We start from the raw sequence: 16500 nt of genomic DNA on the forward strand, positions 1-16500 counted from the left end.
GTCATTTAGATACTTGTCCAATGCATCTTTACACCCAGCGTAGGTCAGTACCCCACTACGGCTAGGTGGTCTGATAGAATGTAGATATAGTGTCTTGTCCAACAACACAACAAGAGTTGAAAACAACAAGATAGCCATCAACACTGATTAATATCAATTGGAGAACCTTTAGTTCTGTAATGTACTACCCATCACAGTCATCAAATATCAATCTCATCATTATTCTGTTGTCTTCACAATGCTCACCGAGAGAAATTCCATGAACAAGAAATATTAAACTTTTGTTCTGTCAATTCTCTATTTCAAAAAGTTTTGCAGTAAGAACCAAGACGTTTTCTGTATTTGATGTTTAATGTCATATTCCTGATTTTTCCAGTCATCTAAGATGGGATACACTAATTCATGATAAACAGACAAGTAACACTGAAACAACTAAAGATGGTAAAGAGCCCTCCCCCGGGAGAGGGTCCCTCATAATCACAAAACCAGAGAAACAAATTAACAATCAACACCTGTACAATGCTCTATAAGGCATGCCTTCCAACTGTATTGAGGTAAACAGAAGGGCTGAAGGTATATATATATAACACATACAGTGTCAAAATGTATAGAATAGAATATTTAAAAATAATACAATAGCACTTATTACCTCTCTTCTTAAAAACCGAGTTGAATGCATTTTCATCATATTAATGGTGACTAGTTGCAGAGAAATTTCAAATAAAACTGTTTCACATAATATCAAAATTTCACTTATTAACATTATTGTAATCAAAATGATTTGAATATGCAGTACATAAACAATTATCATTGAGGAAATTAGAACTGAAAAGAATTTGAAATTTCTCTGCACTAGATTAATAAATGTCAAAAATATCACAAGGACTAAAATGAAAAGAGTTCCAAATTTTCAATTATACAAAAATACTTTCTTATCAAATATATGAATAATTCAATTAAACATTTTCTGAAAAACTGTTTAAGATAAGAGAACTTGGAATGGAGGCATGGTCAACCATTATATGGAAAACAGCATTTAAGAAAATATTGACAGAAATGAAATAAGTTTTGTAAAACCATAATAACATTGTGCTCAGTAAACAGACCACAGTTCATTGTAACCATATCTGCTTCGTTTTTCACAGACACCTAAAATATTTCACAAATTCCAGGAGAAATACACCTTTGGAAAGTTCACACCCTCTACACATCGGTTCATGAATGTAGAAATGTAATCACATGCTTTGTTTTTTTTTTTAAAGTGGATAAAATAAAAGACATTATTAAATAGAAAGAAGAGAAGAAAGGGAGAGAAATCCAGTCAGTTTTTGATTGCATCATGTCTATATCTAGAAGTGATGGGATGATAATGAGGCCTAACATTGTTTTAATTTAAAAAATGCACTGGAATAATTGAGAAGTCTCTATCACCGGGCCCTGAGAGGAAGTCCATCGAGCTATCCTCCCAGTTCTTGATAATCCATACAAAAGGACTGGATTTGATTGATAAAATCACCAATGTTTCAAGGAAGGGGCAAACCCTACTGCATAAAGTCACCTAAAGTTTTTCTGTGTGCATAAAAAGAAATATTGAGGAAAGGCCATATTTAAAAGTGTCCCTATCAAATATATGATATTGGCAATGCAATATTTACCTATAAAGAGTCAAAATATCTCCAGAAAACAAGGACAACCCATGTTTTCATTGCTAGATGGACTCTAAAAATTGAGCAAATCTGTAAACCCGTTTTATGATGAAAAAAAAATATTAAAAGTGTCTGGCTCACTAGATTTCCTACTTTAAATATTTTTGATTTAAATTTCACACAACTTTAGCAGAAATAAATACTGGTACTGTGAATTTAACAAAATAAACTTCAATATCATTACTTTTAAAGTTACTCATATGAAGAATGACAATTAATTTCCAATACGCCTGGCTGTGGATCAGTAAGTAACAGACAGCAATCAACAGCTTACTTATCCAGACAATTGGCAGCTGGTACAAATTCACATTTCAAAACGATAAAAAACCATCTGAGTCTAACCACATTGCACTTGAATATGTCTTGTTCAGTTTCGAGTAAATGTTCTTCACTCCAAAGCTAAGACAGACAGAACTGGACCTTCACTAAATAATCACTGGTGTGGAACAACTTATCAAGTTAAGCCTCTTCATTCAGAAAAATTCTAATTCATACAACCACTTGTCTCTCTTCCAACATGAAATATGCCTCGTATTAAAAATATTGTACAAGTATAGTTTCTACATGTAAAATGATATAACAACATCAAAATAGAGTGCTCTCCCCTGGCATTAATAAGTCTATCATTATATATATGGGCGATGCAGTTTGACACATTTAAAAATGAATTGTATATGTACAAATACAAAAAAAAAATAGTATGCATTTACACCACCAGGGTTCAACAGGTTAAAGGTCAAAGGTGATCCTTAACCAGACACCAATTATAAGGAATACAATGTTTATAAGTCTCCTCCAGCATTTCCTCTGTCCTAGATCCCAACAAAACAGGATGTCTGTCGATTCTCTAAGCTTCATGCCTTGAATTCAGTACATGCAGCTATTTACACATTGTATAATTCAATGATTAACAATTGACATTATGCACAAAATTCACAACAACTCTATCTCATCTCTCTACATAATCATATATTTCTATATACAGTGTAATAAAATTTTGTGTTGGCTAGTACTGTGACAAGTCAAAAACGATGAAATGAAGCTTATATATATCTGAAACATTATGCATGTATACAATATACAATGATACACCAGTCATAACAGTGAACAAAACAACATTAAAATCTGTGTCTCTTTAACAAAAAAAAGGTCCACTAGTCCCATCTACAACATTATGGGACTATAATCTTAGTTATTTTACCCGTCAAATAAAAACCCACTCCACTGCAGTGTGGATAAAAATAAATCCTTTCCTCTGAGAGAGTACGTGTGTGATCATTTTTCTGGTGGAAAAACAATTATGTTGTCATATCTGGAGTTCATTAAATGTGTTTACAAAAATAAAATTCCCGACTCCAAGTCTTCCAGATATAAACCGACATAGATTAAATCTATCCCAACAAGGCCATGTGACGGTCCATTGTAAAACACTCTCCTCATGAAACAAGCTCACTTGAGGTCTAATGAAGTCACATGTGAGAAATTCCCTGGATATTTAATATGGCAGGCACTTTGTGCTTAGATAAAGTCTTTCTCCAGAAAAAAAATCACATTTCTTCACAAGTAACTGCACAAAACAAACAGAAAAATATCTGCGATTCCGGGTGTAGCTGTCCAACAAAGAAAATTGAGATCAAAGTTTTCTCATCACAGCCTTGTTACCATGGCGACGCTCCATGGAGGTCCGGCACTTAACACTGGCCATTTTTATCGTGCCACAGGCACGGAGGTTTAAACTCCCTGAAGTCTGTTATACATATTTGGTGAGGTTTTTTCCTATACAGGAGCCCTATGTCATTCTGAGAGCAACTGCTGCAGAAGGCTATTTTTACTGTGGTCTGCAGGCTTGATGTCTTCAATGTTCCCCTGAAAAATTCACATTCACACTTCTTAAGAGTCAATGAGTTGCAAATGAAGAAACATTTATAAGTCAATAAAAATGAAATATTGATAACTAGTAGACTAATTGTTCCTGAACAATTAAAGGGGCATGGTCACGATTTTGGTAAAAAATCATTTTTCCGATTTTAATATTTACAATGCTTCAGAAAGGCAATTCTAATGGGCAACCGAAATTTGAGTTTCATTTGTTGAGTTATAAGCGAGTTACAGAGCTTGAAATTCTTCACTATGTAAACAAAGCGTTTGTTTACATTTTGAACGTTGAAGTAAAAATTTCGGTTTTGAACCTAAAACCAATGTGTTAAACCTTAGGAACTGTTTATCTATCCTTAAAATAAATAAAAAGATAGACAAATAACCTGGAAAATGATTTTTTACTGGTATATTGAACCTATGTAAACAAAAACAGGGCACAAGCCTTGTTTACATGACAAAGAATTGTGAGCCCTGCATCTTGCTTATAACTCTACGAATGACTCTCAAATTTAATTTGATCATTAGAAATGCATTTCTAAATCATTGTAAATAATAAAAACATAAAAATAAAATTTGACCAAAATCGTGACCATGCCCCTTTAAAGGTCTTTCCACCCTATTAAGTTTTATGCTAAAATCATTTTTTTATACGATCGCTGAAAAAGATTTCTCTGCGTTAAAAAAGAATATTAAAAGACTATGAATTTTTAGTTGACGTTGACCTTTGACTTTGATGTCATTTTGATCGGCCAAGGTACACTTTTTATTTTTTAGTGATTTGATGTCTCCATAATGTATGGTTCAAAAGTTGCGAGTGTTTTAACAAATTAGGAAACTTTCAGGGGCAATAACTGCTAAAAAGAGGCATCGGATCCTTTTGATATGAATAAATTGAAAAATCCTTCAAGTCAACTTAAGACATTGGTAAAAGTTTTATATCTTCATCTCTTGATTAATTACTGAGATATGAAGATTGAACTTTGTGCAAAATCCTCAGTGACAATGCAATTCTCATGAGTTCAGATCATGTCCCTACCCTTGGTTCCTTGGCAACCACTTGAACTTGATCTGGCTTTAGTCGTGCCAGATCATCCGGCAGTGGTAGATGGGGACCATTGGCATTGTGGGGGGTCATCAGCTGACTGCGGAACACTGCTGAGGCCTTGATTTCAGGGTTCTCTGGCACCACTGAAACAACAGAATGACAATGTCCAATAAAAATTACAGTACCGGTAGATCCAAGGCTTGACAATTCACAGGAAGAGAACCAATTGTCTATCTCCAATAAAAGGAAGGATAATGAATACCTAGATCTACAGGAAAATATCTGATATGCAATAGAGTGAGTACCGGGTAATTGGATTAAAATCCATTTGTAGATTTCTCCTGTTGGCACACGCATTTTATCTTACCCGGCTCTGTTTTCTCAGAGAGTTGTCGGAACTGCTGGTAGATTTCCCTGGCCTCTTTCCTTTTGAGAGCTAAAACATCTGCTTCCTTGAAATCATCAAAATTAAAATCTGTCTTAGCTTGCTGCTCCTGCTGCATCTCGCTTACTGAAACAATATAATGAAACAATTTGGATTTCTTTAATTAACGTACATTTAAGTTATTCCAAAAGTTGTCCTTATACACATAAAAGGAACATCTTTGAAAGTTTGAGTACAGAACTTACTCTGCTCTATGATGTAGTTGGGGAGCTCACTGTACTCCACTGATGTGGGTGGCTGGGGGGTGGAGGGTGTTGTCTGGGAGACCGGGGGTGGGGGAAGCCCCTGGGACATCCCCTGCTGCTGCTGTTGTTGTTGCTGCTGGAGGTGCTTCTCTGACCGGGCATTACAAATGTTCCTCAGCTCCTCCTTCACGTACTGAGAGGTCGACTTCTGCTGCATCGGCATACTCTTACTGCTGATATATAGAAACAAATAAATGTATATATCAGAAACAAATAAATGTATATATCAGAAACAAATAAATGTATATATCAGAAACAAATAAATGTATGTATCAGTACGTGTATGTGATAGATAATTGGGTAAGTACTTGGGGTCTCCTTATTAAAACACCATTTATTCTTTAAAATGTACTCATTTCTGTTTTCATTTGCTAAATTTAAACACCCATTAAAGATATAACAATCTAACTTTTGTAAACAGAAAAATGAGTTAATTCTGGCATTGCCATAATAGTGCATGTAAGTTACCTGTCTAGTAGATCAAAATCTGTATAGTTCTGACTGATCATGTTGGGGTGACTGTTTGCCATTGACGACGGTGGCATGACTGAGCTGGCCAATGAAGACGTGTGATTGAAGGGCGGGCTGACCTGACTGGTTTGGGGGTTCTGGCGAGGGGATATCGAAGAATGAGGGGACATCAACAGTGGGTCTGGACTGTTCCCAAAGGGACTAGCAGGTGCCCTTGGGGAAGCATGACCTAAAAAAAAGAAAAAATCACTTGATTACCACTTTTCAAAGAAGAAAATTTCATTCATTTCTTGTCTTTAAGAAATTCAGACTATATTATTAAAAAAAAATAATTTTTTGTTGATGAGAACTTCTATCTATAACAATGCTGATATCATTAACCTCTTAAAGAACTTCAAACCATATCACTGAAAATATGATTGGCTTATTGTTGTTGAGTCCCCCCCCCCCTCTCCTGCCCACTTTTACCCAGCACACTGACCTGGGGGTAGACTCATCTGTCTCATCATCCTGTTCTGGGCCATCATCGTCTGCTGCTGCTGTTGTTGGAGCAGACCCATCTGCCCAGAGTTCCCCATCTGGTCAGGGAACTGGAAGTGACCCCCTTGGTTATTTGTGGTCATTGTCCCTCCAGAAAACGAGCGGTGACGATTCATCAAGATCGGGTTTGACTGTAAGAAATAGTGACATGATTATATTTTTTCTTCAAAAAAAAAAATGGATGAAAACTGAAAATGTATTATTCTCTTAATGTACATGTTTATCTTTATATCTGTGTTGGCTTTCAAGAATATAAGCTCTAATAGGATAATTACAATGACCAATTATCAATAAAGGTAGATTCTTTTCACCTGATTCAATGTAGTTCTTTTTATATGACATCACATTGCATAGGAATATTATGTCTAACATAAAATGTCAATGTGAATAGGGTCAATTTTGCTTATCATCTTTTGGCCAATTACTGTACATTTGTTAAATATTTTGCCCCATTTAGTTTTGTCGAAACTTGGTTGTATCTAAAGTAATACATGCATCAATTATCATTTCAAATTTGATCTGTTTTTAACTTACCACCTACAATTTTTAGTTTAAATAACTTGATTTTACTTAAACCATCTTGACCTTTAAAAGTAAGTAGCTTTATGTGTCTTGTATGGCCATCTCATTTCCCTAAACTGTGTTGCTTGAGTAAGCTAATGTTTTCATGTTGCTGTCTGTTACTCTCACCTTGGGCACACTGTTGCTGATGGGGCTCTGCATGGCTGGTTGCTGAGCCTGCTGTTGCCTCATGTTCCATTGATTCTGTTGCTGATTGAAGTGAGGTGACATCTGAGAGTTGGGGGTGGAGGGGCCGGGTCGTATAAGCTGACTCAGGCTCGGGTGCTGCTGATGCTGCATCCCAGAAAACCTGGGTGACATGGGGCCAGGGATCTGGTTTCTCTGTGTTATAAAAGAGTAAACAGTAAACATCTGATTTCAGTGTGTTATAAAACAATAAACAGTAAACATCTGGTTTCTCTGTTTTATAAAACTGTAAACAGTAAACATCTGATTTCAGTGTGTTATAAAACTGTAAACAGTAAACATCTGATTTCAGTGTGTTATAAAACTGTAAACAGTGAACATCTGATATCAGTGTGTTATAAAACTGTAAACAGTAAACATCTGGTTTCTCTGTGTTATAACACAGTAAACAGTAAACATATGATTTCTCTGTGTTATAAAACAGAAAACATTATTTAGCTGATCAGGTGAGGATACTGATTTTCATGAAATACTGCCAAACACTGACTTCTTTAGATGAATAAAAATATATATTGGTTAAATTTTGCCATATATTTCTTTAACTGGTGCTAAATCCAAGGCCGGTATTTTAAATTAACATTGCCAGGTGTTTGAATTAATAACAATTTAGCTTTTTAAGAGAATGACATTAACAGTTCAACAGATCGTTTCGTTGCTGACCTTCCTCTACCCTAGAGTCCTACCTGTAGGGTCACATTAGGGACCGTCCCACTGTTCATAAGCTCACTCAAATTCTCAGTGTAAGGCTGCATGGGGCTGTTATCTATGCTCTAAAATTCAGAAAATAAATCAATTTAAACAGTGATGTAAATAAATGGTGTCATATACAACCTCACTGTTCTCTGAATCTTTTCATAAGGCCAATAAACCATCAACACCAATTATCAGTCTATAAGCTGCTGCCACAGCAACATACCGGAGAAAATCTCTGGTTGAACTGCTGGCTGAGTTGCCGATGCATCATCTGGCGTTGCTGTTGCTGAGCAGCCTGGCGCTCTCTGAGCTGCTTCAGCTTCTGTTGCTGTAGGAGCGACTGTCGTACTTGACTTGCCATAGACTGGTATCCCATGGGCCTCTGCTGCTGCTGGGAACCTCCGCTCTGTAAGGCACTGTTTAAGGACCCGCCTTGAAAATGACGAAAAAAAAACATCATTCAAAGATTAATTACTATCCATAGCATTATGAAAATTAACAATTTAAAAAAAAAAACCCAATTGTCATCATAATATAAAAAAAAATTGTCAATTTATTCTCTAAGTGAAATGTTGTTAATTACATGTAGCTAGTTAATCTTGTATGAGTAATCACAGTGAATTTCAACCAAAATAAGTCTTCACACACCTTGTGGGTTGGAGTGGCGAGGACCCTGGGGCAGGAACTTTTGCGCCCCCTGGGGGAAGCGAGGTCCAGCCTGAGTGGGCAAGGGGGACTGCTGACTGGCCATATGCTGGTACTGCATGTCCATGCCCCCACCCCCTATCGGACTGGACATTGGGTGCTGTGGGTTGCTGCTCATCCCATAGTTGTTCTGCTGTGGGATAGAAGCCTGGGAGGAGAGGTTTTGTCCCAAGTTGTTCATTTGTCCCATGGATGAAACAGCTGGGAAGGGGTCCTCACTCATCAGCTGGTTTTGAATTCTCCTGATGGCTGCCCGGTCATCAGACTGCTGGGGTTCCTGCTCAAGTCCGGGGAGAGATCCGATGTTAAAGTTCGGGTCCTGTATCACCTGCTCTAGCTGTGATAACAGCTGCAGGTCCTCGGACGATGCCACATGATTCAAGTCGCCTCCACTGGCCCCCGTCAAACAATTCATGTCCTGGCTAATATTTGGCATACTGCTACTTGTATGCAGGATGTGCTCCTGTTCCAAGTCTGCTGCTTGCTTCAGAATCTCTGCCAGTAGCGGGTCGGGGGTCCCTGAGGAATCTATATCCATCCCTGATACTGGGTTACTCATTGAATCACAAGTCACATTGTTGGACCCAAATCCCAGAATCTTCTGGAGTTCATCATATTCACTAGACACAGAAGTTACATTAGTGCCAGAACTTGGTATACTAATTCCATTGAATGAACTAGTGTTCACAGTGCTCATCATGCTGGATGCACAGCTGCTTCCCACACTAGTTTTAACTGAATTGTCCAAACTCCCATACTGGCTAGAATTAGAAAATCCCTGAAAACTATCTTTCAGGTTTTCCTTTTCTTTTTCCGTTGACAAACGTTTTGAATCAATAAGTCTTAAGTTCATTTGTTTCTCTGGAACAGTGAAGCGACTTTGCGGCAACTCACAGGGATCACTACTCACCAATAGACGGCCAGTGTTCACCACCGCTTCACTGGGTGTCCGCTTTGACAACAACTGAGCAAGTAACACATTCTTGTTTCTAAAGTTATTACCCATCTTCCCCTGCTGTTGACTGGACATGCCCAATTCCATGTCCGTACTATCAACACTTCCGTCCGTGCCTGAAGCCTTTCTCTTTCTGCTGGGCTTCGGGAGGGGGTCATTGTCCCCTTTTTCCCAAAGACAGTTCAGTAGAGAGTTCAGTGCCTTGTCACCAATGGCGTCCGATTTTTTGCCGGCTTCACTCGGCGCTGCACTGACGGGTGTGGCTGGATGGTGCTCCTGGGAGTAGGGAGGCAGACAGGGTTGTGGGAGGGAGGTAGATGGCGTGGTAGACTGGGGCTCCTGGGGCCCAGATTGGTGTCTCTGGCGCAAGAAGAGATCATTCTCATGACTAGTGCTCTCCTGCAAAACAACAATGCTATCTAAGGTGCTATTCAAATTCAAAAGTTTGTCAATCCACACAAGCTAAACTGAAATGAGCAACTGAATCATTTGTCAGTTACATCAAGTTACCAGAGATAAAACATATGTAACAATGGAGAAGGTAATTATTTTCCCCACTTACAGCTGTGGCGATGACTGGAGAGGAACCACTTTCTTCTTCATTCAGAAGGATCTGCAGAAGATCTCCTGAGGTCTGTCTTGAGCGGTCTCGAGATTTTCCATCTTTTTTCTCTCCATCATCACTTAGTAATTTCTGTATATATAAAAAGCAACAATATGCTGTATTTAAAAAATCTATGAAATGTTGTGTATGAAAAACAATGAAATGCTGTATATAAAAATCCAAAGAAATGCTGTACATAAAAACCAAAAATATTATTTTAATCTACCAAATGACTTCTTAATGGTTTACACATTGGATCTACCTTTAGCAGAGCGTTTGAGGGTTTCTTTGGTTCGGCCTCATTTTTCTCCATGTCGGCCTTGCCGTCTGACCCCTTTGTGTCCTCCGTGGGAGCCGCCTCATTACATTCCTCCTCGTCATCGTCCGTGCTCAGCAGCTGCTTCAAGATCACATTCCTGTGGGCCTCTTTATCAGAGTCATCCGTGTTCGTAGTGCTCTGTGGTTTCTCCGGGGGACTCTGGCCTGGCCCAGGCTGCGGTGACTGATGCATGCTGTCCGCCGGGGATTTTGTCACTACGCCCTCACCGCTTGGGCGGTCCTTGGTTGAGGACTGGACAGACTCTGTAGAGTTCCCTTTGAACAGGTCCGAGCTAAGATTACTCCCAGACAAGAGTTGACTCAGTTTTCCCGGCCGTGCTGACGACGGAAATGTGAACTCTCCAGACCTCCTTGGGGAGGGGCTAATTCCACCCCCCAAGTTCTGCAAGGCCTGATGGTGACCGTCATTGGGAGGAGACATCATGCTACTAGTTGGTGTCTGTGGGGCCGAGAACTGTCCCCCACTGTGATGAACACGCCCCCAGGAGTTCTGACTCACTACAAGAGATTTCATTCATAAATTCATCTAAATCTTCTATCCTTTATGTATAAAATAAATGTGCAATCAAAATTTGACACATTCACTTGACATAATTTACTCAAACTATTCTCCTTAAATTTGTTTAAATAGAGAATCCATTTTAAACATTTTACTATGATTTTAAGAATACCCAGAAATTATAAAATATCTTTTGTCAAAGGCAAAGGAAGAAGAATGGTTTGTTTCTGCTTTCCTGATCGACCCTAGCTTAAGAAATTTTTAAAGGACAGAAAAACAGACACACAAGGGTAAAACAGTTTACCCCCCTCGCCTTCAAAGCAGGGGGATAAAAATATTTAAAAAATTTAAAAAGAATTTCTGACCTACCAACCTTATTTTTTTCACATAAAAGTGAAAATAAGCCATTTTTTTTTTTAGGCCTTATCATTCAAACAAATTTCTTTTTATGAAAGTAAATAAAAAATAACATAACTTCAAGCACTTAAAACTGAATATTAAATAAAAACTCATAAACATTATAATGAGAAGAGAAAACAAGTATCTACCTGAAGAAATGGGCGGGGTACGCTGCATGGGGTAGTTCATTACCCCAGCGGCTGGAGACATGCGAGGGTTCTGACCCATGCTGCTCCCAGGGCTTCTCTGACTATTCATGCCCATTGCACCATGCATGCCCCTTTGACTTGATGGAGGATACTGATTACCTCTAGGACTGGAAGCAAAACTAGGGCTTTTCTGACCTCCTCCCTCATAAGAGTTACTTCTGGGAAAGTTTAACGACAGTTGCCTCTGTTTGTCAGAGTTAGGCTGTGGCTGCATGTTTAACACATTTCGCACCAGATGCTGCTGTTGTTGGGAGTTTCCCATCTTCATTTGTGGCTGCATGTTATTCCAACTATTAAGATTGGCTGAATTTCCTGAGGAGAATCCATTGTTATTGTTATGAGAAACAGGAATAGCGCCACCGAGTCCAGAATTTCCAGGGAACGGAGGATCTAAAAAGTCCCAACTGTTGGAAGAGGGGTCGAATTGATCCCCAACATCCTCTATAGCCTGGCTCAGAGAGTTCTGAAAAGGTTGATTTATAGCACTTAACACCGCCATTGGAGATATATTGTTTGGTAATCCACGCACAGAGTTCTGTTCTCTTTGGTTATTGGGCACCGAAGTATTCGACTGTCCAATGATGGATTTCATTAAACTTGTGGACGCAGAGCCTTTAAGCTCAACGTCGGAGTCACATTCTCGTATGATGGAGTGGGTTGACATGATAAAGCTATGGTCTCCATTGTTGCCGTTTTCGTAAAGCTGACTACGTGTTTGCACAAATACGTATCGATTGTCTTGTAGTTTAAAACGGTACACACTACTTGTATTACTTTTTGTCTTCAGCACTGTAAAAACATAATATTTGTCAAATGATTTTCCTTTTTTGCAGTCATTTAAGTCATTAAACCCTTATACAATCAAATAAAGAGATAAAGTATGATACAATCTGATTCCAGACAAAAAAATATAACACCACTGTTATTGTAAACCAACTTCCTTCAAAGCCATCTTTATATATTGGTCCACCAATATCAAAGTGCTTTGTGATGAAACAATTTCCACTGAGGAATCATTATACAATAACATTAAAGTGCAGATTTCTGCAAAGACATTCACATTTAACAAGTACTTACGAACACGTCACAGCTATTTTCAAGACAAAAATTAAAATTGGTTTACAGTTAACTTTTGTAATGTGAGGTCACCATAAATTCATTCAATATACAAACTCTACAGACCTAGTTTATAAAACTAGCACGCGATAAAGACTACATGTACCAGTATATCTACAGCACAGATAGTTAGGTGCTAATTAACTGTTACTTGACTTTGCAATAAATTATATTATCAAAACCTTTTACAATTCTAAATTTAACAAGTTAGATTCTCATACCCTGGTTTATGAAACAGATCTCAAGTTCATCATGAGATTCCACATAAAATTTTCCCCATCATATGTAACCATTTTACCCACCTTCTTGGAAATGTTTTGACAATGTTTGAACATCATTAAGGTGACAGAAATCTTGAATATTTTGTCCAGTAAAGTCTGGGCATGAATAATGACCTCGAACAATTCCACTGAAAATAAGAAAAAAACAAATGAGTAAAATAATCCACCTAGTCATTAATTGAATTACCTTAACCACGAAGCACATAACAAGATATAATATTAAGTGCTACATCTTAACATGTAATGTATAATGAGGAAATAGTCTAAAATTGATTCTTTTCTTGGCATTGAAAATTTCCATTAGAGGAAAAACACCAATGCCCAGGACAGGGTTCATCGTCCATCGTAGCCCAGATATAGTGCTTGTTTAACTCAATAAGCTGCCTCCACAAATAGAGATATTTCTTCTTTAATTAAAATTGTGATAATGGTGTTAATGAATGATGGGTCACTTCTCTCTGTTTCCATAAATATCAACCACTAGATCAGTGGCTGAGTTGAACAGGATTTATAATATTATAAACACCTGTTTGTGACCATCGATGTAATTTTAATACACCTTGTTGACACCTACAGGTACCTGATGGTGCGTTTTGACAAGCTTATCTCACCTGAAGCAATATGCCTATGTATGTTTATGTACTAAATAGGCATATACCTAAAAAGGTGGTTATTGATACTGGGGCTACCTATGTAACAACAATTATTAATAAAGTTTCAGTTACCAGGTAACATACAATGAAATAAAATGTGTTGAAAGATTTGATGTACCTAAGACAGTTTTTTTTTATAGCAACCCTCATCTAGTTCATCTATTTACAAATATATCTAAAGCTTACACTTGAAGACAATTTTATACTTATACATTTATATCCTACATTCAATACTGTACATAAACAATATCTTCTAAAATGGAATTGAATTATGTCAGCACATAAGAATGCACAGATCAAAGCTTTCTAGCTATATACATGTTAATCCTAGAATTGAGACAGTTACATGTGGGATATATATAATGTACACAATACCAGTCAACCATACCTCTAAATTCTCGTCTAAAAAAACTCTCCTTACATTTTACTGAATGTGGTAAAACAGTTGGGAAAGCTGATTATGAATTCCTACAGAGAAGTGAAGTCCTGTCTTATCATCCCTGTTTACAGTCAATTTATGCAATATAGGAAAACCTTGGCTATACCGCATAGGTAAGACCTTGTAATACTCCATGTCTCAGGGCTAACCAACAAACATGTCAAAATACATCTACTCAAACCACCAGAAAGTCACCAGAAGTCCTCATTTCATATTTGATCTCCATTTCCTGTGTTATCGCAGTATATGGGGTACATAAATACTCTAATACAAAGAGCCCTCCCCCCATCCCCACCCTACCACCCACTCCTCAATACAATATCTAATGCTATTAGGAATCCTAATCATAAACATGATGTTCTGCAAAACATCCGCTGATCAGAGATATTTTCTAATCAAAATACTTAAATGAGACAACTTTAAAATGGACAAAACTTCTGATACTGATCACACTTGTTATATAAAGATAAAACAACATCCTGTCACAGCTATTAAATATAAATCTTGGACAGAATCAGCAGCCCTCGCTGGTAAAGAGAAGCTTGCTGAATCAAGGCATCTGACTTCTCTCGGTGTTATCTATTACACGGCCTATAGGATGTTAATGTTACCTGGTATCGTGAGAGATTATTTTTCCATTGATATCCTGTTTTGTTGTAAACTGTTCAATCCCCAGCATTGTATTTGTCTTTTCGTTGAAAGAAAGGCGACGTGCAATACACACTAAGCATGATAGCCCTTCTACAAGAAAACAAAACCAGGACTATTTTACATACTGTACAGCATTTTCCAGTCATTAAAAAAAAAAAATCAGAACATGAGAATATTTTTCCTCATAGTTTTCTTTATTTTCAAGGAACAGCGGAAAATTTTACTGTTGTAAAAAAAAAAAAAAAAAACAAAAAAAAAAAAAAACTATATATTTTTTTTCAAGAACAGAGGAAAATTTGACTTAAAGCACCATTATAAGATCTTAAACATTTTTTTGCATTACAACACCTTGTAGAGTGCAGATTCTGATTTTTGATAATACACAAGAGTTATCTTTCTTTGCGATTACCTGAGTGTTCAGCACCATCTGAGAATTTTTCCCCGGGTTGTGAGATGGCTGAGATCTGAAGATTTTCATACTGTGACACGTAAGTCTGTTTAGTTTCTACATCATCATTCTCATCATCTAAAACAAAGATGCAGTCATTAAAATTATGTAATTTTGTTGGGTTGGACATCAAGACCTATTCCTTATTATATCACCAGCCATAGAAGACAGTGCCCGTAGAGCTGAGGAAGCAGCAAGGACTGGAAATATCCAAGAACTCTATAAAATTACAAAAATGATGTCTGGAAAATTTACCAACAATTCAAGTGTTGTGAAAGACCATCATGGCAACATTCTTTCCAAGGACAGCGACATCATGAAAAGGTGGGCAGAACATTTTAGATCAGTTTTGAACAGAGGAGACCCATGCCAACCACCAGACATTGACAACGAAAATGTAACAGAACTTGACATTAGTGTGGAGGAAATAAGCCTAATGGAAATACAGAAAGCAATCAGGAAAATGAAAGACAACAAGGCTGCAGGAGTAGATGACATCCCAGCAGAATTACTAAAAGCAGACATTGAAGCAACATCTATTGTTATGCACAACCTTTTCCAAGATATTTGGAGAACCACCAAGATACCATCAGATTGGAAAAGTGGAATTATTATAAAACTTCCAAAAAAAGGAGATAAAACAGAATGCAACAACTGGAGGGGAATCACACTTTTACCAACAATAAGTAAAGTTTTTACCAGAGTTCTCTTGGACAGAGTAAAACACCAAGTTGATGCACAACTTAGAAAGGAGCAAGCAGGATTCAGACCAGGTAGATCATGCTGTGACCAAATCTTTGTATTACGAAACATCATAGAACAGTCAATAGAGTGGCAGTCCTCTTTATACCTCAACTTTGTTGACTTCGAGAAGGCCTTCGACAGTGTACATCGGGAAAGTTTATGGAAACTCCTAAGACTGTACGGACTACCACTGAAGATCATTAACATCATTAGAATACTACATGAAGGATTTCAGTGTAGTGTGATGGTTGACAAAGGCCAAACCGAGTGGTTCCCAGTAACATCAGGGCTGAAACAAGGCTGTATGCTATCACCTCTACTCTTTTTAGTGGCCATAGACTGGGTCATGAGAGAATCCACCAGAGACCAGAATAACGGCATTAGATGGAATATGGGAAACAAACTGGATGACCTAGATTATGCTGATGACCTATGCCTTATCTCTTCCACTCATCAGCATATTCAGGAAAAAACAACCAAACTGCACACAACATCTACAAGCCTAGGACTTAACATCAATTTAAAGAAGACCAAAATAATGAGAATAAATGCACGGAACAAGAACTCCGTACAAGTAAACGGAGAGCCTTTGGAAGATGTAGACACCTTTACATACCTGGGCAGCATTATAACAACATCAGGAGGTACGGACGAGGATATTACATCA

At 37.6% G+C, this 16500-nt stretch overlaps 1 protein-coding gene across 6 annotated transcripts in view; it reads right to left on the minus strand.

The window, feature by feature from the left end:
• Positions 1-332: 332 nt before the first annotated feature.
• Positions 333-16500, minus strand: part of LOC128155130 (nuclear receptor coactivator 2-like) — a 56401-nt gene continuing 40233 nt past the window's right edge. For 5 of the 6 annotated variants that reach the window (XM_052837430.1, XM_052844124.1, XM_052824002.1 and 2 more), the window contains 16 exons: positions 15051-15167; positions 14602-14731; positions 12920-13026; positions 11442-12290; positions 10318-10892; positions 10014-10145; positions 8440-9850; positions 8015-8223; positions 7782-7868; positions 7021-7233; positions 6272-6461; positions 5788-6019; positions 5260-5492; positions 4997-5140; positions 4621-4772; positions 333-3572 (listed from right to left, as the gene is read on the minus strand). In XM_052837430.1, the coding sequence (XP_052693390.1) occupies positions 3501-3572; positions 4621-4772; positions 4997-5140; positions 5260-5492; positions 5788-6019; positions 6272-6461; positions 7021-7233; positions 7782-7868; positions 8015-8223; positions 8440-9850; positions 10014-10145; positions 10318-10892; positions 11442-12290; positions 12920-13026; positions 14602-14731; positions 15051-15167 (4853 nt within the window). In that variant the 3' untranslated portion in view covers positions 333-3500. The remainder of the gene's footprint in view (positions 3573-4620; positions 4773-4996; positions 5141-5259; positions 5493-5787; positions 6020-6271; positions 6462-7020; positions 7234-7781; positions 7869-8014; positions 8224-8439; positions 9851-10013; positions 10146-10317; positions 10893-11441; positions 12291-12919; positions 13027-14601; positions 14732-15050; positions 15168-16500) is intronic. The other variant, XM_052858926.1, reaches the window with a different exon arrangement.

The sequence above is a fragment of the Crassostrea angulata genome, chromosome 1 (assembly GCF_025612915.1).
Source record: "Crassostrea angulata isolate pt1a10 chromosome 1, ASM2561291v2, whole genome shotgun sequence".
NCBI lineage: Eukaryota > Metazoa > Mollusca > Bivalvia > Ostreida > Ostreidae > Magallana > Magallana angulata.